This window comes from Achroia grisella, unplaced genomic scaffold, assembly GCF_030625045.1.
Source record: "Achroia grisella isolate CSIRO2021 unplaced genomic scaffold, CSIRO_AGI_Agris_v1 utg1186, whole genome shotgun sequence".
In the NCBI taxonomy this organism is placed as follows: Eukaryota; Metazoa; Arthropoda; class Insecta; order Lepidoptera; family Pyralidae; genus Achroia; species Achroia grisella.
In genome coordinates, this window is record NW_026712592.1 from 2634145 (window position 1) to 2658348 (window position 24204).

A 24204-nucleotide genomic window follows, 5' to 3' on the forward strand; every position below is an offset into this window, starting at 1 on the left:
TTCTTAGACAACACGATTTTACAGGAACTTACTTTCTTCAGGAATACTAATGATATATTAAGACAGCAATCACAAATTATTTAATAATCACAAATGTATTGAATAGTACATACTCGTATTATATTATTTAGAAAAATATTTTTAAAAGCAAAGTACCTATTACACGTTATTTTAAACGCTTACACAATAAACCACAACTACATATAACATATCCTATTACCTATTTGCTTTTCGATCGACGTAGAATAAAAACATAAATATATAAATTATGTATGTATACATTAGTATGGGTTGTTGATGGAGGTATTCAGATATTCATATATTACATTGGACCTATGGATATCGATTTTCTTCTAAAATGTTTCGTACTGTTATGATCCAATTAACCCTATTCCAATAATCGATCGATTTTTCATATTGCATTTACACTAATTCAATTTGTATTATAATGTCATTATTACAATAATACATTAAAATCAGACTGCATTGATTTGTTCGTAGTATTATTGTAACTGTCTAACATAAATATAGGTAAACAATGTATATATGACAAATTATATAACGAAATTATAATATTAAAAGTAGTAGTGGGTGCCAAAGGTAATAAAGGTAATGCATAGGCAATAATTTTGACATACACTACATAACTTGGGTAACCTGATACAACATATTAACCATTTTTAGTCACTGATTTATCAATCCTAACCAAACACCAAACGCCACTTTATTTTGAAAGATAATAAATACTGAGTGTAACTCTAAGAATATAAATAATTTAGGAAAAACTTGATTTGTTTAATGTTTATCCCCCTCATTATTTTTTGTTTTAAATAAAAAATATTACTTTTACTGGTTGGTTAGTGCCGTTTCTTCTTTGTTTTGGCAAAACATACAAATTTTGGTAGTAAAGCCGTACTATTATTTATTTATTATTATTTATATTATTTGGGCCATGAATATATGTATATATACAAAATATTGATTCAAATAGTCCTCAGAATGGGATCATGGCCCAGATTTGATTTAGTCCCCGATTTTTCGAGATTGGCTCTAAAGAAAACTTCAGGGGAAGTGGAAACAATTATACTGAAAATGAACATATAATAAGTTTATAAAATAGTATCATATAACAATAGATAATTGTAAAAAAATAATAAGGAAACTGTTAAGCAATAAGCAAACTGCCATTATATTATCTAGTTTGCTAAATAAGGTAAAACTATTTATTTATTTATTTATTTGAGCTACCAACAAGACATACACTATGAGGTTACAATTATTGTACACAGGTATATAGTGTTATATTATGAGGTTACAATTACTGGTTGCCACGGCACGCGATATTGGTTACAGAAGTTTATATATATATATATATATATATATATATGTATACAATTATTATTTTTTTTTTTTTAATTTTTTTTTTATTTTTTTTTTTAATTATTATTTTTTTTGTTTTTTATATATACTATATTTATATATGTATTTATATTATATTTATATATTTATATGTGTATAAATATTAAATTTTTATTTTAATTGTGTTAATGAAACGGGTTTGACTTTTGTCTCAATATGTGTTCTTGAGTGGTTGACTTGAACTTGGAGAAACCAGAAAACACGTCAATATCCGAACTCCTCGCTACAATATTATAGTTATTTTCTAATCTATTAATGGTGGAGAAGTGTCCCAAATTGCTTCTGAATCGCTTTTTTGCAAATAAGGAATACTTTTTACTGCGAGGTAATTTATAGGGTGCGTTTATAGTTATTTGTTCTAGCAATGCAGGGCAATCAAGAACACCATTTATAATTTTATGGAAAAATGCACCGTCAAGCAACTGTCTCCTGTCTTCGAGACTCATTAGTTTGAAATATTTCAAACGTTTATTAAATGATTTTAGTTCCTTTGCCATTCCGCTATGATAAGAAAGGTGCCAGACAAAACGTTTAAGTATGGATTCTATGCGATTTCTATGTACCATATAATAAGGGGTCCATACCTGACAACAGTATTCTAGACCAGATCTAATAAGCGCGTTAAATATGGAGATTTTAGTGGACGCCAATTTGAACTGTTTACAATTCCGCAACATAAAACCCAACAATTTAAAGCTTTTAGTTACCAAATGATTAATATGAGTGTTGAAATGTAGCCTATTATCAATGTAAATTCCCAAATCTCGTACAACTTCTGCCTCTGTTAATGTACTGTTACATAACTTGTATGAATTAAAATAGTTTTTTTTTGAACGTGAGAAATGAATAAAGTTGCATTTTTTTAAATTCAAAGATAGTTTGTTCTTTATACACCATGTGGAGAATCTGTCTAAGTCTTTTTGTAGTACGTCACAGTCAGATGAATTATTAATAATTTTCATAATTTTCAAGTCATCAGCATATAAATAAATGTGTGAATTTGTGAAACAATCCGCGACATCATTAATGAAGAGATTAAATAAGATAGGGGAGATGTGGGATCCCTGTGGGACTCCTGAGGATGCTATATACTCTTCTGAAGTAAATCCATTTACCACTACTCGAGATTTACGATTGGTGAGGTAAGATGAACACCAATCAAGAAAATTTCCGGAAAAACCATAAGCGGATAATTTTTTTACCAGAATGTCGTGGTTTACGGTGTCGAAAGCCGTGCTGAAATCAGTATAGATGACGTCAGCAGATGCACGAGAGTCGACAGCGTTCACTACATCCGATACAAAGCATGCCAGATTTGTCAATGTAGAACGGGCCTTTATAAACCCATGTTGCTGACGCAGAATGACGTTTTTTACATGCCAGGAGATTATAGGGCCGATCAGGGACTCAAACACCTTTCCAAAGACAGGTAAAATGGATATGGGTCTATAATTTTTTATATCTGATTTATCACCAGATTTGAAAATAGGAATGATTAGAGCTTCTTTCCATATTGCAGGGAAAATACCGGTTGCAAGAGACTTATTGAAAATTAGGGAGAGGGGATAAGCTAAAACTGTTGCACATTTTGTGACAAACAATGAAGGTATGCCATCACTGCCGGCTCCTTTGCGGTGATCAAGTCTTTTTAGTGCGCGTTTCAGGTCTAATTCAGAAAAGAAATGGAGTTTAGGCAATTGTTATTGTGATCTAAGTACTGGGGTGAGTCGTAATTATTTGTTTTGTCATTTTGAGGTTTATAAACAGAAGAAAAATTAGAGGCAAACGAGTTACAAATATCAATACCATTATTTGCAATAATATTATTAAAGTACATTTTGGATGGGTATGAACTTTTAGAATCACGTTTTTGTTTTAAAAAGGACCAAAATAATTTAGGATTATTTTTAATGGACGATTCTATTCCAGACAAATAGTTTTTATAGCACGATTTCGAATATCTATTACATCGTTCTTTTAAAAGTCTGATAAGATATTCTATCTAGTGGGTTTTTATATTTTATAAATAATAAGCGGTATTTATTTTTTTCTTTTAGAAGTCGAATAATTACACTGTTATACCATATTGGATATTTTTGTGATTTAGGTGCATATTTGGGAACATATTGCCGGATAGTGTAATTCAAAATCGCATAGAATCTCCCAACCATCTGATCTACATTGTCACAATCTGCCAGCTGCTCTGTCCAACATATTTTGTGTAAATGATCAATTATTTGCACATAGTTAGCTTTATGAAATTTTAATCTAATGCTATTGTTAGCGCTTAAATAATTCGGTCCTGATGTACATGACAATGCAAATTCCAGAGGTGGATGATATTGATCTATAATACTTAATGGTGAGGCACACTTTAATACGTTCTCCACCGGTACATTAGTTAAGACAAGATCGAGTATTCCATTTTTGTGATTTAAAATATTATTATATTGATTTAAATTATTGTATGAAATAAAGTCCAACAGCATATTCGAAAACAGACTGTGGCTTTTGGAGGAGCCATGCAGAGGACTATTGGGCTTTCCAGACCATTCAATATTACTTAAATTAAAGTCACCTAATATTAGTGTGTTGGTGTAATTACTAAGAACTGTAGTAGTATTGTCCAGAAAGTGTTCCAAGATATGTTTTTGTAGAGGCGGAGGCAGGTATACACAACATATGTAAAGTTTAGAAGGTTTGTTGTTAATACATGTTAACTATAGCCATAGAGTACCGACAATATATTTAATTATATCCAACCATTATTTTCTATCATAAAATTCATAATGTTGTTTTTTAAATAAAATAAATCGTAATAAATATATATAGGCTATGGATACAATAAATAATTACACAGCACTTACCTTGAGCATGGTGAGAATTTTACGTGACAACTCATAATCGAAGTTCGTATATTTTGAATCTGTCATGTCGTAAATGAAGACAAGACCGGCTCGCTGCGTCTCCAGCGACTGGAGCGCCACGTCCAATTGATACACCACGCCCTGTTAATCCAAAACATATTTTTTATTATCTCTGATCGGCGCGACGGTCAACTAGTAGAGAATGCCATCAGGCATTAAGTCCGCCATGTACATTTTTGTGTGCAAAAGAATAAATAAATATTTTAACGCACTTTCACGCCAAAGTGACCTGATTTAAATAAAATGTGGTACAAAGACAATCTAAACTCTGAGATAGCGCATAGGATAGAATAATAGGAAGAAGACTACTTTTGAATGCGTAAAAAAGGATGTAAGAGGTTGAGAGGGGAGATGAAAGATTTTATGGAAGTATCATCTTTCTTAGAGCTAGAAACTTAAAACCTTTTTTTAGGCTTTTGTTTAATATATAAATATGACATTGTAATATAATAATTAAAAATGCTCATCAACGACACTATTCCATGCAGACAAAGATGCAGGTACTAACTTTGTCAAATAACAAATAATTTATATAAAATATATATATTACGTTGTAGCAGTAGTCTTAAAAACTTTTCTATTAGATTATATAGGTATTTCTTTGTTTATTATATATAAAACATTAGTATTAAACGGTTTAATGAGTAAACTCATTTTAAGGACATTTCTAGTAATGTACCCAATAAGGCCAACCTCCATGTGATTCCCTCTAGAAAGAATAATTGTTAATTTCTGGTAAATTCGCCACAAGGGCTAACTGACCGGACTTCATCCACGTCCTATCATTCTCCACTAGTATCCCGTTAAGGTTAGTGGGTGCACCATTCCATATTCTGTATTCACAAATTAAAAACAAAGAGAATTGTAGTTGGGATAACTTAAGGTCAACAGTAATAGTGTGCCTACACTTGTAATATTTCTGTCTGTCAACATTCGAGACCCTTCCATTAGTTTACCTTTCCAGATAACATAGATTTAAGTTGAGTGTAAAGTCAGTCTCCTCTCCGAATCTCCGAAATCCAGGTCGAATGTACGAGTTACTAATAAGCAATGTAGTACACTACCAATGAATGTACTACTTATTGTACTAATGTACAATAAATAGTAGAATTATTTCACCGGTATACTCATTACCTACATACTATAATAAACAGTATATTATGTAGCAACACCTTATATACCGTTTATTGTAGTATGTAGGTAGTGAGTATAACGCTATAACGCAGTGGTCAAGTGATAAACACGGCGCTACAATAGTATATACATATGTAGGAATATCAACAACCAATACCAAACTGATGGATGTAATAAATGATTTATAACCTTGTGCAATCTGTGTGCATATAAAATAAAGAGATATCATGCAACTTGTTGCGTGTTACGATAGTCACGTACGTACAAGTAACTAATTTAATGAAATCGACTCGATTACTAAACATTTATTCACCTGTAACGTCGTTTGATGTGTAGTCTGTGTGGGGAAATGTTTGTTGGCCGTGAACACTGCAATAGCCGCTCCAGTTGCATCTCGTGTAGGCTGCAAAAATGCACATAGTATATATTTAATAATATAACTACTACCAGTACCCTAATACCCTACTAGATTCTGCTCACGACGTGGTTTGTGTGACCATATGTAACCGGTTTAAGATACATATTACATATGTGATACGTATAGTATTACCGATTCTTTGTGGAAGTTGCCCCCATGGGTACGCCAAAACAACCGTTGGAACAACCTCGATATAATCTTAATGTTCCATGTAAATATCATACAAGTATACAAAAAATATGAATTAATCTTCGTGACTTTTCCAATTTTATATCTTTTTTTGAGAGTTCTTTTTAATTGACTCAGTATTTTATAATCGCCCTGAAACTACTTTTGATTACAATTTAATATTATTGATACTGAATATTTTACGTTTACAAAACCATTTTAGTAAATTCTTAGCAAATTCAACTCATTATGACATCGAAAAAGATTAAATGACCTAAATACATAATCATTTCGTACATAAGTGGTATCTCGCCAATGTACAACCATTACCATCATTAGCCACTGTCATGTGATAACGACATATTCATGGCTTCTCAAAAAAAATTGTGGTTGATAGGAAACTAACCAATATAGTAAATTTTCCAGTTTCAAGTTCTGTCCTGAGGGGGTCCTCGAAAGGCTCGAACTTGCTGAGCCCCTCGCGGCGTCTCGTAGCCTCGTGTTGCCTCCAAAGAGCGAATGCACGGTCCACATCGAACTTGCGCGCGAGTAGAAACTTGATCGCTGTCGCTCGAGACACACAGGCAGCACCCGCCTCGCTCAACGTGTCCAAAAACGCTTTCGTCGCCTGGAACCAAACAAATATATTATGAATTAGGTCATCTCAGATATTAATCTTATTAACATTATAAAGGATGTACCTATGTTTATTACTCTTTCACGCAAAAACTACTTAGGTATGAATTTTAATAAAACTTTACAATAATATAGCTTATACATCAGAATCTCGCGTGTGAAACTGCAAGCACTGCAAGTTACGAAATAAAGAATCTCCGATGTTTTCATCTCAGCGGACTGTAAATTATTGCAAACAAAACTACGATCTACAAAAATAAAATTACTACGATCTATTCAGTTTCTAGTATTCCCCGTGCACATATCAAAAATATAAAAACTATATAAGAACAGTACATATTGTTATTTGTTGTTTATTGATAAGAACCGTGAAAAAATATTAGTGTTTTTTGTAATCATTACTAATGGAACAAGTAAAAAAATTGCCTTCAATTGTTTCTGACTAGCGCAATAGGAGACAGACATGACGTATGACCAAAATTTTTCTATATGTTTTTAAAATAATGTATAAATAGATCATTTTGTATCGGGAATTGATCCCACACATCGGATATTTATCGTTGCGATGTGCTGATTAGATAACATATTTTGTGATCTACGCTCACCCACAATAAAGCACATTTTCGGCTTTAATTTGAAAAACATTATGCGGATATTCGCAATTTTATGATCAATCAAGACCGTAGCATTATTGGTCTAGGTATTTTTAATTTATAGAACATCTTTATATTTCTTTTTGCTCGAAGCATCGTGTCTATTGATGCCTCTTGAGAGCGTTATACTATATCGCTAATAAGGCGAATGAGATACAGAGGAAAAAAAAGCTAATGGATGTACCCTTAGGTTATTTAGCCTCTATTTCTCTCAATAATATGTAATTGTGTACATCGTATTTTTTGGACATAAATAGAAACTGTTTGACCCGGTTCTTTGGCTGCCAATTATAAAGTTTTTGTAAAGTGATAGATAAATAATTACGTGATACATATAGTAATTATTACACACAGCAAAAAACCGTCACCGAAAGAAAGGAATGTGTGTACCACAAGTAACCGTGTAGTGTTGTTTGTTAAAAATTACATACTGGTGTGTGACATTCTATGAATATAGAAGTTTAAATAATTTGACTTAATACATTTACTGATTTAGGCATGTGAACAAGCTATCCATTATTCGTATCCAGTATCCGTAATTGTCATCTCCCTCTGATCTCTGCTAATGCTAATGGTCGCATCCTACACCTAACATGTAATTTCTTTGTTAACATAATAGGATACAACAATATCCATATTTAGAATGAACAGGATATTTTATCCCTTGTATAAAACCAGAGTGTAATATATGTATAAAAATATTTATCAACATAACCATTGTTTTATGACAAATTGTTATTATTATTTAGATATGAATTTATTTTTGAATCGCACATGTTATTATTAATTGTTTTTCCTGGTCTGTTCTGTTGTTTAGTGAATTTTAATCAGCATTATCAGTATTTGACAAACAAAATATTAACATCCGAGTCCGTAGAGTAATTAATTAAAATGTTAGATCACGAATTTAATTACTGATTACTAACTTAGTACTTATTAAGTTTAACTTACTAAATTTGCGATAATAATAAATAAATAAAATTTTAACAGACGTATTGTTGTAATATTATGGCAGGCACAAACAAACTTTTTATGAGGAACATGTTGTTCGGGATCCATAATCACAGCAAGTTATATCAAACGAAAATTAATACAATGAGGTTGAATTATTTTATTGTAACATTTTTGTGGTCCCCTTTCGGCGCTATTACCAAGCCTGCTCCATGAATACTTGTGTATGAGCATTATGTTTGAAAAAAATCTTTTCACTTTCACGCAATCACTACTGTACGGATTTATGAAACTTTACAGTAATATAGCTTATGCATCAGAATAACACATAGTATATACACTATATTTAATATTGAATTAAAATTTAACGCGGGTGAAACCGCGGGCACAGCTAGTTTTAAATATAATCAGTACCCACCCTCAAAAATTTTAAAAATCTCCTGCGAAACGCTATATCCATGGCGAGCGGAATGGTCGCTTATTTTCCTGCGTAAATATAACTGCACAAATACGAAATACTAGATTTCACAATATAGTCACTATTCCGATTACATGAACTTCAACTCGAGCTCGTAAATGTTATTCATTTACAAGTACTATAGTTTTGCATCTTCAAATTATTCAGCGCGTGTCGAAGTCGTGACTTCGGCCATTGTGATTATTGTCACAACTAGGAGAAAACAAGCGCACCGACACCTGTTATTAATAATGACACGGTACAGCGACTACTGGAAAAGGCGCTTGAGTGGCACGTTCCAAACTGGCGGGGTTTGGACGTTGCATATGTATATGGATGCAAATAAGCTGACGGGAGACTGCGGCTTAATTCTTCCGGGATGTGTTTCCTGCGGGTGTGCGGGTCCCTGCATATTATTATAGGCCAACACGAGCCCGTCACACAAACTAAGTGCGTTATATGATTACGTCATTCTATAATATACTTAAGAATATGTCTAGATCCGCGGTTAAAATTTTGATAATCTCAGTGGTTGACCAGGATGAGTAGCTCTTCTGAATTGAATCCATATACAGAACTAGAGCGTTGGGAAAATATTAATACAAAAAAATCAGTTTCATAAGCTAATAGAATATCATAATATAAATGATTTTTTAATTTGTAGAGAGGTAGCTGAAACGACGCACTGCGTTTCGCTGCGGTTTACTGTCGTTGTCGGTTGCAATTTGTTGTAAAACGTAATTCTTAGGTAGGTTTGTATTGCGGTATATATTCTTAAATTCCTTTATGGTTAATAAACTAATCCACGGGGTGCCTTATAAAACCACGCGTTACGTGAAGGCACTAACAAAAAATCAAATAATATCAATCAGATTAACGATGTGAGAATGAAAACCTCGATATCTATAAGATTGACTATAAAATTTAATCCACAAATGCTCACAAAATTTAATAACAAGTGTTCAAATTGTTGCGATTATTTATGTAAGAGAAATTATTATTTGACCGAAATGTAAATAAACCACTCGAAGGTTCGTGGGTCGTGGCGGCACGAACGCGCGATTTCGTCATCGAACCACAACTGTGAAATAATGCGATGAACAGACATAATTAATACCAATTCATCACGCTTAACAATACCCTTTAATACCATTGGTACAAAGTGATAGAACAGGATTTTCAGTAACCTAATGTTAAGCGGAAAACAGATTGTAGGTTTATATACAGCCGGAAAAAATCCATATGAAATCCAATCAATTATTTCGTTTGGCACGACCATTTTCATTTCAAAAATCTTCTATACATATATATTTTCAGTACCGTAACAATAAATATGCAACAGTTTAAATTTATTACTTTAAAACAATCGCAATTAAAACAAAAACTATACAAAATTTATTGTTATTATTGTTATATATTATTTTAAGGTTTGTCAAACTTAAAATAATATATTACATAACTTAATAATAAGATATGATATTTATGACTCAAACCACATTCTGCTAAATTAATAAAAAATAGTAGCTGAGCTCGAATATGCGAAATGCTCGAATGACCTAGTATCAGATAGTGTTATTGTTAAAGATCTGTAATATTACATTTAATTTAATAAATTTTTGTTGTAGAGTCAAGTGCTAAGAACCGGAGTGTATGTGGACGGAGTTAAGAAAGTGGATTAAACAGGAGGTTCTTTTCGCCTATTTACATACGAGGTTCGGCGTGAATGTAGATAACATAGCCATAAATACCTACATACATATATTGAGTTCGCAACTCTATCACAAATGCCTATTGCATGTTACACGCCCCCGCGCGACACGTTGGCTGTTGTGGCGGTGACTAGGTTGGGCGGTGGCTGGAGGCGTGGGTGAAATCCTACTCTATGTTCACGTGGCGTTTGGGTGCGGTGCCGTGATACGATTGTATATTATAATCATCAGTTTTTACTCACAACTTCGCCTACATCACCAATACGAACTGTTTGAATAATATAAACACAAATATTTATCCCAAATACCATGTATACGATAAGATATTTCCATGGTGACGATAATGGAATCATCCCGTTTTTGCGAACTATTCTATTCCTGTTGGCCGTAACTTGCCTTTACACTTAAGCGGACAAAAATAGGGACTGAGGGCGCTTCAAACCCGTAGAACTTATGGGACGGCAGATAGCAGTCCTACCTGACGAATACGACTTTAGTCTGTCGGCACCTCTATGGGTTCGAAACTTTTTAGTTTTTAGTATTCTTTGAATGGAATAGAGGATCGATCGGAAGGGAATAGTTCCCCTTCTGCACGGATATAAGTAGGTAGGATATTTCGTGAGACCACCTAAGCTTCCTTGAATAGATGTGAAAGATATCTCGTCATTTAATGCGTAGCGATTAACCATAATTGTTTCTAAGGGAAACCGCGTTCATTGACAATCAACGAGACTTCCTAAGGTACTTAGTTAAGCGTTGAGACAAAAAACACATAATTTTGTAATATAATCACAATTTAATATAAGTATTTCAAAATAAATACACATATATGAAAAAAAAGTCCTCTTTATTATATGTAGTATAGAAGTACCGGTCTACCAGTTGTGCGCAACCATCCATGACTATGCAATTAACAAAGACCTTACAAAATTCGTAATACATACAAAGTAGAGATCAGGCCGCACCTATGATTCACTCTTCTGATTCTGACCAAAGTATGACCAACATACTTATATCAACAGTCCTTTTCATATGTCTATTCTCTCAGAAAGAGGTGGGTATCAAGGGGACCACCAAATAAAATTGGAGTGTCTGTTTATAATAGTAGTAAGTTTAGTAGTAATATCAAAATAACCGTTTTTTACTACATGCATATGAATATAAATAGGGTACAAACACAAAAATATCATTTTTTACATTTTTGTCTGTCTGTTTGTTCCGGCTAATCTCTGAAATGGCTGGACCGATTTTGATGGGACTTAGGCTACTTTTATTTTAGAACAGTAAAGTTAAATTCCACGCGGACGGAGTCGCGAGTACAGCTATAGTAGCAGTACCAAATATAATTAAAACATGAAACTGATAAATTTTCAATCGTGTATCACTTAAAAACTTATACTAACTATCCCGTCTTTGTCTTTTCACTTCAAAATGAGGACGGCAAATAATATTAAACAAAGGCACCCAATTCTAGGGAATATTAGAGTACAATACAAAAAACATGCTCTAACAATCACATTGTCTTAACTGCCAGCAAGCATGAACGTCACATTTCGGTAACGAAGAAAACTTGACACCTTCCTACACTAAATAGCTACGCCGATGTAACCCAATAGTAATTGTAAAGTGATTCCAACGCAAAAGAACTAGACTGTGGTTCAGGCAGAATAATAGTACTGACGAATGTGACTATATGTCACCGTCTGTATTGTCTGTATTAAAAAATACATCATCGAAATTCAATTTGTGTGCGCGAATTTATTTTATTACTATTTTTTATACCCATTATATTCTTTCATTTTACTATTGTTGTAGCACTATTATAAATTTACATCTATGTAAAGAATATCTATCATAGTCGTTGAGTAGAGAAATTATTTTGAACATTTATTATAAAACAGACTAATTTTGGCTTCCTTGTTTTTCTTTTCCAAATCCAATCAAATTGAGTAAAATAAAAACAACACGGACTAGATTCATAGCATCAGTGTATATAGTCTAAGGTACCGACTGTGGAGGGTCCTCCATCACGCGAGTGAAGCTGGACGTCCGGCTTAAGCCTCTCTCTGTCACTGTCACTTAAATTTACTGATTTATAATGTTTGATTTCCGTTGCCACTGATTTGTCGTCATTATATTATTACTTTAAAGAATATTGCAAAATTATATACAATATTGATATTGATGTTTATAATTTCTATGGAATTACTCATAATGTAATTTCAATCTTTTGCACTGTCTACATCAGTAGGTAAATACACAGTAGAGCAGATAAATAGACTTACCAACTCACAGGCAAGTAAAATCACACTAAATGTGGATGGCTTGAAACTACATTTATTTATATCTCAATTATATGATAATATGTTCTTAGATGACAGCAATGCAGTCTAGCATTAGTTATAGTGTCTATGTTTGAAAGCTAGGGCTAATATTACTGCTTTTACAGTTCCCTCTTAACTAGTCCCATAGGTGCCGCATGATTACATGATTATAAGCTATATCATGTAATCATGGGCCTTCTGAGCCCCAGAGAGCAGTGTGGTGTAATACTACATTGTTAGGGGGAAAGGGGATTGTTAGTAATGTGGATTGATTATCTTATCGCTATCAATGTACCATGTCAGGTTGACCTCCACGCGGTTCCCCTTGGAAACCATCAGAGAGCAGTGTGGTGTAATACTACATTGTTATGTTACCACATCTCTCTGGACTATGTAGCTCTTTTCAGTGGACAATAAAATACCTGTACACATATCCTCCTTTCCAGATAGACCCACATTATACCCGCATAGTTTGTGTTTATGTTCCAAACTAAAATCACCGTTATTACATTTTTAAGTGAAGAAAAAATACATCCAGGCACCTTACTATGCAGTCAAGTAGTCAACACAGTGTGATTTAAAAAAACTATATATATGCACTTCCACACTTCTACACTTCCAAATCTCAAATATATGATGATGAAGCACCCCATATCACTTTATTTGTATTGTATTCCACCACACTTATGTATTAGTAGTCAAAAGTGGACAAATATCATCATCAATGTTATTATTAAATCAGCCTGAGACTTTTGACAGAAATTTTTGTATTGTTGATTAGATTGAAATGATTTATTGGTTTTATCTTATGTATAAAATTTCTTCTCACAATGTTAGTTACCTCACTCTGAAATGGCTTGACCAATTTTTATGAAAATTTATATACAGTTCAGTAGGTCTGAGACTCAGCTACTATTATCTATTTGTGGGCTGTATGTTATGTAGAGGAGCGAGGGCCATGTCTTAAAGAAAGTATTTAACAAGAGCATGGATAGAAAGGGAGATGATGACCAAAAAAAGAAAGCTGGATTGTGTAAAAGATTATATGTATAAAAGGAGTGTAAGCTGTGTAATGTGATGGCTGTGGAAGAATATAACATACTACGCCGATCCCAAAAAAAAGGATAATGGCAAGCCAATATGATCGATTTAACATAGGTATTTTAGTAAGATAGGTAATTAATTAATCCAGAATACATATGAATCTAGAATAGTTCCAAGTATATTCATAAAGAACAGGATAGGAAGCGGAAGTGGGCAATAATGTCGTCGGGTCACTCGGGTCTCGCACTATTATAGTGCGGGTTTAATTTCACTTTAAAATTTATATAAACAACAATATTGTTTCCATTTATAATAATAATTAAGGATACTCTTAATAACGAATATCTATAGAAGAATTACACATAAAAGTTTATAAATTTACTGATACTGAAATTACTAAGAAATGAATAGATACTGAGAAATCAAAACAAACATTGATGACATGGTCAACGACGCAAGTCAGTGTGACCGACTTTCAAAATTAATAACTTTCGTCAACATTTAATGGATAATAATATATACATTACTATTCACCGGTATTTAAATTTTAATAATTAACGCAATTGCAGAGTTCCCATATTTTTTGTATAAAGAATAACTCACCAATTCTTGATCGGGTGACAGAGCCACCGCCATCTTTTAATTCAACTGCCAGTTTGACAATTTGTTACGATGTTAACATTACCATGTAAAACCGGGTTCTACCACTGCATATCCAATATACCGATGAGATTTACTACGGTATTAAAATATATTTAGGCACTTTTTAATAATAATATACGATACCTTTAGTGTTTTTATATTGTTGACCAACAAATAAAATAAGTAACTACAAGAATTACAAAATATTCACAGATCATTGTTAAAGATATTAGTCATGTCGCAGTATGGTATTTTTTCGCAGTTCTCTAGTTCGTCTGCTTTGCACTCGAATGAGAAAAGGGTTGGTCAACTTCCACCCATTTTACTATTTTTTAATTTATTTATTCTTTTGACGTTTTATCAAACGAACTTAAGACCCATACTTCTGCGAACTAGTTCGTGTTGTTCCTCTTTAGGAGCACTCTTCTGAACGAGTTCGTTTTTATTTAGCAATCTGGGTACCTACCTACCTACCCACTAACTGTACATTTTTGAACATTTTGCATTTCTGCAAATTTAAACCATAGCTACAACGTGACTTAGAATTCCTTAAACTTTTGGAATATTTGTTATATTTAAATACTTTATCTACTTTAAGAATGGAAAATAACACAACTCCTGTAGTGGCTGCCGCTGCTGGCAAAATTTATAAAATTCAAAAGCGCGTCGGACGCGGAGTACCAAAAATTGCCGTTGCCTATATCAAAAAATGTTCATGTAACCGAGAAAAGACAATAGTGTTTTGCCGAGCATGCGGATACTACTGTAATGGTCGTATTCGCCTTAAATGCGAACAGCATCCAAGAGTAAGTAATTTTATTCTTTATTTAGATACCTACTTAAATGATCCTTCCTCCTTTTCATTTGTAATCTTCCAACTGGGCAAATAGGAACAAAGTAACGATTCGACTCCATCATCATAACATGAATTATGACATAGAATGAGATCCAAATCTAATTTCGTGATAACAGGATTCTGTTATTTTTGTTGATCTGCGAAGTATACCCACCTATGTGAATTGTATTCATTGAAGTTCTAGCCTTGCAGTGTAGACAGTGTTGACTATTCTCTGCTGATATAACTTTTTACACCAGTGTATACCATTAACTATTTTAGTCTCATTTCAAGCCCTTATCATGTTCAATTCTTAGATATTGTTTCAACATATATCAATGGCTAATTCTGCATAAATTACACTGTAAATATTATTCTGTGTTATTGTAATGTACTTTTATAATACATGTAAGTATGTACTACACAAGTACATATTTACTTGTATAAATTTATTTTCAAAAAGTAAGTAAAATAATGTAAATTTTGGATTCACTCAAGTACATAGTTTCCATTGTTTTACTTAAACTTTTTGTTACTTATATTTTCTGGCACATCTGTGTAATATGCTGTATATCATAACTATCATGGCCTTGCATTTAGTTGGGATTTTTTTTTAAGATATTTTATAAACTTATTTGTATTCTTTTTTCTAGGTTACATTTTTACTGGATATATCAGAATGCCCACGCTGCCACTCTTCTGTGTTTTTAGATGAATACTCTGGACAGGTGTAAAATATAAGTATTTTGATTATGTACTTTTTAAAGTAATTCCAAAATTTAACATTTTCAGTTTTCTTAATTTTTATTTCATTCAAATATTAATTTGAATGATTAAAAATGTTTCATTATTTTAAATTTTATATATTGTTTTTGTTTGTTTTGTTAATTACTACTTTCATGGATATTGATTTCAATATTTATAAGTCATGACTAAAACATTAGTTTTTATGATAAAAACTATTTTGTTTTTGTTCATATCATTCTATGCTATTGTAACAATAACAATGTTACTTTATTTTAGTAAATGCTTTATAAGTAAAGAATAATTGTAAGTCAACTGTGGTCTGTGAATGAGAGAAATTTATAACTATACAGTTTGTTTCATTATAATGCAATCCTATTGAACTTTGATATTCAATAGTTTATTATTATTAAAGTAATTTATGAAATATAAAATTAGTTCAAAAACTAATATTGCGGAAGTACAATGTTTCTCCTACATCCATAAAACACACACTCTACATATCATACACTAAGCAGGTAAATGATATAATAACATATAAAATAACAATATTATTTTAATAACTACTAAATTATTTATACATTTATCTTTACACATTTAGTCATTTAAATCTAGATTATATAGAAAACCAGCTTGGAACATCAGATCTATCCTTATTGCGATCTATATAATTTCTGAAGGATTTCTTTGCTTCTTCTAATGATTTCAAATGGTCATCATCAGTATCCTTAGCTTTTTCAAAAATATCAGGAAATTTAAATTTTGTATCTTTGGGCTGCAATACAAATAAAATAGAATAAACATAATAACAAAATAAGTATTTTGATAAATTTTAGGAAATCTCCATAAATCCTTACCAATGTCACAAAGGCATATTTTATATCATCGTCTTTGACGACATAACCTCTACCTACATCCTTACGGAATTTACCTAATGCAATCTTTGTTCTCACATTAATTATGGGGATGCTGTAGATTTTTTCTAAATAATTCCTGATATCATATTTGGTCATTTCCATTGAGCACTGGAAATGCACAATATTAGGTAATTGCTTTGGTGAGGGTTGCACCAACTTCATCCAAAAGTTAGGAAGAAATATCCTAAGTTGTGGATTACCTCTTTGGTATATAGGATACCTGAAAATAATTAATTAGCACTTAAGCACTTAAACTAAATCAATAAATCTAACCTAATACTCTGATATTATTATATGATGCAAGTTTATCAAAGTTTAAAGATATTGGCTTATTTACATAAAATTAACTTGCATAGAAAGACTTACTAATATTAGACATTGATTTCTTCTAAGCGAATTATTCTAGTACACAATCACAGTTTAATTTAGTGATTTATCGCATCTACAGTGTATTTACTTACACTCTACATAGAAAAAAACTATTTTAGAAACATAATTTATATAAATATATATATAGTAACTTACCAACGCGTCGACATTTCTTATATTTCCTTTTTAAACGAATATTCGAAATATATATTGTAATTTGAATAAAATATGAAAAAAGATTGCTTTATAAATCAGAGACTTGGGATAAGTCTGGGCTTGAATCCAAATCTCTGGGTGCTAATAAGTACTCTGTGCGTAAATGTCTAGGATATTGGTGTGGAGTCCCAAACTCCCAAATACGGAATTTGAACTGTGAGGTGAGACCACAAATCCCGGAGACTGTCTACGTCAGACAGAAAAGTAGCATCAGAATCATTAAATCCGTACTACATAATATAAAAAAAAAACTACAACGTCATTAAGTTACTTTTTGTTACTATATTTTAAGATAAATGAAATACACAAAATTTAGAAAATATACACTATAAATAAATTGAAAAACTTTGGCATATTTTGTACAAATTTTTGAGAGACATTAAAAATCAAATGTACATTCTTTTTATATTAAAAAATTTGAACAGCCAGTAAAGTAATACAATATAATGCTCTGTACTCATTGTTAAAGAAATAAATTATATTCTGAGAACTGACTATAAGGGATTCTGTCCCCATCGCACAGTGTGCCAATATATATAAACAAAAATGCCTGGGTAAAAAATATTTAGAATGAGAATTCAACGAATTTCCTAAAATTTATTTAAAATTGTTTGTATTTCTGATTGTATTATTTGTCAATAAATATAAATATTATATACGTATACCAATTAATCTTTTTTGAGTCTAGGAAAGAGTAGTCGCAGTGAGACCCTTTCCCTACTGCAAAGTGACACATTTTAGAATTTTACTTATAAAAAGGATTAAATTTAAATTCCAAGGGACCGCGTTTGTCTCGTGTATTGAGCAGTGTATGATATATGTGGGCAGTACAAGTGTTATCTATATAAATGAAAATATTAAATATAAATATTTAATAATATATATTATAATAATATATATTTAATAACATTAAATATAAATAATAAATATTTATATAAATGAAATACATTTGTTAAAGTATGAGCGAAGATCTCTGACTACCCCATGCGGTTTAACAGTCAAGGTATGTTATGTTGTTTGGAGTTAGACACTGGACGATGTGTATAACTAACTTTTTTTACGCGTGGAAAAGATTTTTGTTGGTTGCACTGGATAGTTCAATTCCCGGAGAGAGGTTTGTTCGTATGTGTGTTACTTTACTCACCAAACCAGACAGTGTACCCCCAAGACGATAGTTCAATTCCCTGGCCTTATTGTCATTTATGGAGACAAAGAGTTTTAATAGTAGCAATGTACCATGTTATTATTCCATTTCTGGTGAATTCACCACGACTTATCTTCCGCCAACCACCTTTTAATATTATTGTATGCACTAAAAGAAAGACAAATAAATTAGATATTATGCATTTTGTTCAAAAAATAAATAAATTAGATGTCTGCATTTTGTTCCATAAAAAGTATGCTGACTATAACGCAAAAAAGATTTATAAGGGACTTCTTCCCCTGAATTTGTTTTTGTTCCTACGTCTGGGAGAGTCATAACTACCCCGCAGTATCACCTCCTTTTCGATCATAATTTCTTATATATCCGTAACGATTTTAGTTAGACTTGGGTATAATGTTACTTGCTCTAAGGTATCTGTCATGCACCCTGTGCGTCAATAGCAGCTGTACTTGGTTACGGCTATTCCTTCGGGCGATGTGTCCAAAGAACTTTTGTACTAAGTAATCTGTTATTTACGGACTCTTATATGGCGATTGGTACATTGAATTAATGTACTTCTATTGATTGCAGAAAGAATCATAGATATCTGTTTTAATGAGATTTTTCTGAACATGAGCAGGTATACGCTATGGGTACACGTGTACTGGAAAATCCTATAGTAAATATATATGAAAATGTATTTAATGTAATAATAATGTATGTAATGTAATTAACTAACTAAACAGACAGCAGAGACTTCTCTACAGATTTAATTTGTTTCAGATATTTTTTTAGCTCTTTTTATTTGTTTTATGGAATGTTATATCATTATCAGTCATTGTTATAGCCATTAATGCATTTTTGTTCTTATCAGTTGCATGTATCACACAGGAAGCAGTTCTATTGTTTATTAAAGTACTGCTGCTACTGTAACATGCAACCTATATGATATAAAGGAATGTTTGCGAAGTCCCACTGTATGTAATACAGTAGTGGTCAGTCAAGATGAAACTTACGTTTTGTTTGATGGTCTTTGCTGTATCCGTCGCATTGGTCTTGCAACAAATCCAAGCTGCGCCATTTTCATCAGAATTGGAAGATAACTACAATGATCGGCCTCTCAAGCGAGTAAGTACCCCGGCAAATTGTTGTATAAAATGACAATTAATGTCATAAAATAAATATTATACATTATTTTCATTATATTCAATTAACAATTATCAACTATATATTAGAGAAAGAAAGTCGTTAACCTCGTTGACATGAACATTGTATTGGCCTCGGTGGTCTAGCGGTTTAGCAAAGTCGGCTTACTTCTGATGGTCGCGGGTTAGATTCCTCGTATGATGCAAATATTTCATTATATGCACAGATAAAATAATATATTACATAATAAATGAATGGGACTCTCTGAATGGTCCAAGGTAAAAAAAATCGAATTTTCTGTATAATATATATAATATTTTCATTTTGGTACATATGGACTACTAGTATAAATATTAAATGTAGTTAAAAAAGACGCACAAAGGCTACTCCTATTAGTTTTTTCTGTAGTATTATTAAAAAAAACTTCAACAAATATTTATACAATTATATGTATTTGTTATCTTTATAGCATCCGTATCATCCAATACCTAAGTAAGGTGTTTACAAACGACGGAGTTTTGCGTCTGCATAACTACTTACCAACTATAAAAAAAATTATGTAATAGCTATTCTCCATGTGTATTGGAGATATCTAGTGGATTACTAGCAACGGACAGTACAATGGCAGCTCTAATAGGAGGAGAATGATAATAATGGTCTTTCCATTGATCCCATTGTTAGTAATGTTCCCAGTTAGGTAGACATCCACGCGGTCCGTCTTGAAATATTCGAGGTTATTCATCGCAGTGCATAAATTATCGTTACAATAAAAAATGTTTTCGGACACTTCCTGTGGAAGTACAGCCTATTCTAATTTGATCATTATTTGTAATCACTGCTGCATTGCCGGTGAATATTTCTTCATATGGAGAAATAAATACTCACCGGAGAAACTGATGGGTTCCGGGGTCATCATAATACTATATAAAGTGTTGTTTTATGTGTTTTCTTATATTACTAACATTAAATTTAAGAAATTGTAACTAACACTATGAATAATAATCTGAAATAAATATGTAGGTACTAGCTGCACCCGCGACTTTATTCGCATGGAATAGTAGACCAAATAAATAAAAATATTTAATTATCTAAATAACCCAAAAAAGCCTAGGAAAAGGTTTCGTCTTTCTAGCTTCAAAAATGACGAATTTTCTTACAAACTTTCATCCCCTATTTTATTTTATTAAGGCTAAAATTTTTATTAATTTTGTATGACATATTTTTTATGTTAAATTAACATTTCACATTGAAAAGGCATTGGATGCGAGCAGCGCAGGACCGATCGTCTTGGAGATCTTTGGGGGAGGCCTATGTCCAGCAGTGGACGACTTCCGGGCTGCGATGATGTTGATTAAAAAGCCTATGTCCTTTCTCTTGGTCTAGAGTATCAAATTTCATTTAACTCGGTTCAGTACTATTGGTGTGAAATCGCACATATCGACAGTCGACAGATAGACAGTGTTACTTTTGCAAGTACGAATTTAAAATATTATTATATTGGATTCTCTATTTCAGGTAGCCCGACAGTTTCCTCCACCCCCACCGCCACCAGAAATGCCTGAAATGAAACCACCTGAAATGGACAGTCTATCCCGAAAAAGAAGAGAAGCTAAAGGAGGCGGTTATATGCCCACTAAAAAAGGATAAATAAAATTCCCTCAAAATACATGAACATCTGAAAATGATATTATTATTATGTAATATAAATTGCCGATTTCAATAAAATTAAATTGAGCATCTAAATTTATAATTTTTATTTCCTTAAATTCACTGTATTGTATTGTATATTATTTATATTAAATCCACATACAAGATAATAATTTGAAAAGCTTAACTGGTTAACAGTATCTAAAGTTTATATTGCAAAGCATATATCAAATATTGCTGATACTCTGTCGCGTAGATAATATCGCCAATATTTTAGTACATGATTTCCATATCCATATCTTCACAATATCGAGCATTGGACCGACATATATATTATAGTTGTTTGTCATAGTCTAAGATACGTCCTAAGAGAAATCTACCCTTATCTGTTATTCGATAACGACAACGTTTATATGTCAGATAATACGTAGATTTATAAATTCTGGGTCCAAGATGTTAAAAAACAGAACAAATAAATAACTAAAAGAAAAAGATAAGAAATTACTTAGGGCACCCTTAACGCCAACACGCAAGTTTGTTTCATTATCTATTAAAACAAATGAGCTATATTCTCTCACCGTCGTCCAAAAATAGGGAATCTTATTATACTTAGGTACGAGATTTTTTAACTGCTTTGTCTGTGGCTAGCTAAATTGTTTAGGTTAGCAACCCCGTTGCCCGTTACAGATAGTTTTTCATAGATTTGCTATATCGTGTTCTTTGATTATGTCAATGTCACAGTTTGTTCTAGTTCAAATAATTTCATTTCTATTTTTCATGAAATTAACCATTACATAGTTAAACAAAATCTGTGAAATGTTCCGATTTCTATCTCTTTAATTTATTTCCAATATACATATGCATACCACTGCACAAATGTTACTGAAATTAAAGAAAGTACCTAATGTCATAGCCTTACAGGCATCAAAAATTAAATTCCCTGAGAAGTTTAAAGGAACCATAATAGAGAAATGGGCGGATTATTGGAAAAACTTATTTATCGATTATCGGCAAATGATACAGGACTTACGTACTGATATACAAGATGATCCAAGAAAAGCTTTTATTTGGACAACCTCTCTGTTTGGTATATATGCATTAGCCAAAAACAATCCTTCAGAAATTGACTTTAAAGATAAATTACGAATAATAGGAAACGAAATGGCATTAGTTAGTGAAGACTGTCAGAACCCCACATCAATAAACCACTTAAAATTTCTGAATACATGTTACAATGAAGGTGTAATTCATTATAAAAGTTTTGGAATAGCCTCCATTATGTATACCTCGGAATTAAACAGTTCCTGTGACTTATATAAAGCTCACTGTTCTTATTTGAAGCCCAGTTACTTTAGCCTTCCTTCAAGAATAGTAGATGTGGGGCTTATGGGAAATTGGTGGAATATATATATGAAAATGGCCAGTTATGATGTTAAACATTAATGTTGTTTAATTTTAGTGTAGTAAAAATATATATAAATTGTTGACTGTACATATTTTTTTCATTTCTACCTTGAAGTTGATTTCATATTTTTATAAATTTTGTGATGATTTTAGTGTAAAATGTAAATTGGACTCCATTCTCTGCATTTAGCCTCTCATCTCGGCCATTGTGCATGTATAGTTCTGGAATTACTGCTTATATAGTAAAAAATATATTTAAACAAATAGCTACTATTTGAAAGATAGTCACTGAAGTTAAGTGAAGAATTAATCCTGAACAAGTCACACATCATTTAGGTACAAACTAAATAGAGCTTCTACTATATAACTGACAGACATACTATTTTTAAAAACCTAACATTAAAACAACACTCTTGGACTATCATAAGTCAAACCCACAACTATCAATAATGTTACGATCTAAATCTGTAGACCACAGAATTTGTAATGTTTACTATGATTATCTGTTACCTAAAAATAAACATGTTTTCTTTAAAGATGAATATGGTATACTGTACCCCCAGCTATAATAATGGTATACCTTGACAAATTTGGTGCCCTTGGGTGGTTCCAAAATTTAATTTATATATATATATATATATTACTAACTATCCCCTCCCTCAGCATCATAATAGTTTGAAGAGTGCCTAATTTCGTGGTCTGGTTCCACATGTTGCACATGCTGCATGCCTGGGTCTGGGACTTTTTGTTTTGTCCGAGTTGTTATTAGTACTATTATTAATAGTAGTAAAATCCAATGCCAGAAAGAAGAGTGGAGGAATTAATGAGTGCAATGATGGCTGGCTGGTGATTTTAGTCTATCCCATCAGCCTCCACGAGTACCATTTGCATACCATTAACACAGGTGAATGCACTACTAACTATCAACAAGAACTTCGTTGTCTTCGCAATATATTCTATAACGTGAAGTATAAAAAAACGACCAGAATTAAAGACAATGTTTGTATTTAGTTTCATATTAATATTTTTAAAACAATGAACATATAAAAACTATGATCATTTCACAAATCATCTCATGCATTATTTTAAAAGAAATCTAAAAACACAAATAAGTGAGCGCAGAAAATATAATGATGTAAACAACCTGAATGAAAAATATTAGTGAAATAAATTATATTCTACTCACAAATAAACGCTAAAATAATTATAACCTAAACGCAGTACGCCGTTCCAGATGCATGATTAATTGTGTTATTGAGATTCATATTCAACAGCTTACAAGTTTCAAGGCGTTTCAATA

At 32.0% G+C, this 24204-nt stretch overlaps 4 protein-coding genes across 4 annotated transcripts in view; 2 read left to right on the forward strand and 2 right to left on the reverse strand.

Moving 5' to 3' along the window:
• The window catches only part of LOC131853517 (tyrosine-protein phosphatase non-receptor type 9-like), a 49862-nt gene extending 35358 nt beyond the window's left edge, over nt 1–14504 (reverse strand). The window contains exons 1-4 of the mRNA XM_059204431.1: nt 14444–14504; nt 6473–6694; nt 5794–5883; nt 4287–4427 (exon numbers count right to left, since the gene is read on the reverse strand). Coding sequence (XP_059060414.1) covers nt 4287–4427; nt 5794–5883; nt 6473–6694; nt 14444–14476 — 486 coding nt within the window. The 5' untranslated portion in view covers nt 14477–14504. The remainder of the gene's footprint in view (nt 1–4286; nt 4428–5793; nt 5884–6472; nt 6695–14443) is intronic.
• Nucleotides 14505–14757: 253 nt separating this feature from the next.
• LOC131854439 (uncharacterized protein CG13380) lies at nt 14758–16244 on the forward strand. The gene is made up of 3 exons (XM_059205554.1): nt 14758–14783; nt 15081–15288; nt 15971–16244. The coding sequence occupies exons 1-3, from the start codon at nt 14773–14775 to the stop codon at nt 16049–16051; spliced, it is 300 nt and encodes a 99-aa protein (XP_059061537.1). The 5' UTR covers nt 14758–14772; the 3' UTR covers nt 16052–16244.
• A 365-nt stretch (nt 16245–16609) lies between these two features.
• On the reverse strand, nt 16610–17918 carry LOC131854426 (large ribosomal subunit protein uL23m). Its single transcript, XM_059205543.1, has 3 exons — nt 17504–17918; nt 16919–17198; nt 16610–16836 (listed from the first exon to the last, which is right to left on the reverse strand). The coding sequence occupies exons 1-3, from the start codon at nt 17515–17517 to the stop codon at nt 16678–16680; spliced, it is 453 nt and encodes a 150-aa protein (XP_059061526.1). The 5' UTR covers nt 17518–17918; the 3' UTR covers nt 16610–16677.
• A 4306-nt stretch (nt 17919–22224) lies between these two features.
• Nucleotides 22225–22984, forward strand: LOC131854437 (mitochondrial import inner membrane translocase subunit Tim29). The gene has a single exon (XM_059205552.1). The coding sequence runs from the start codon at nt 22359–22361 to the stop codon at nt 22941–22943; it is 585 nt and encodes a 194-aa protein (XP_059061535.1). The 5' UTR covers nt 22225–22358; the 3' UTR covers nt 22944–22984.
• The last annotated feature ends 1220 nt before the right edge of the window (nt 22985–24204 follow it).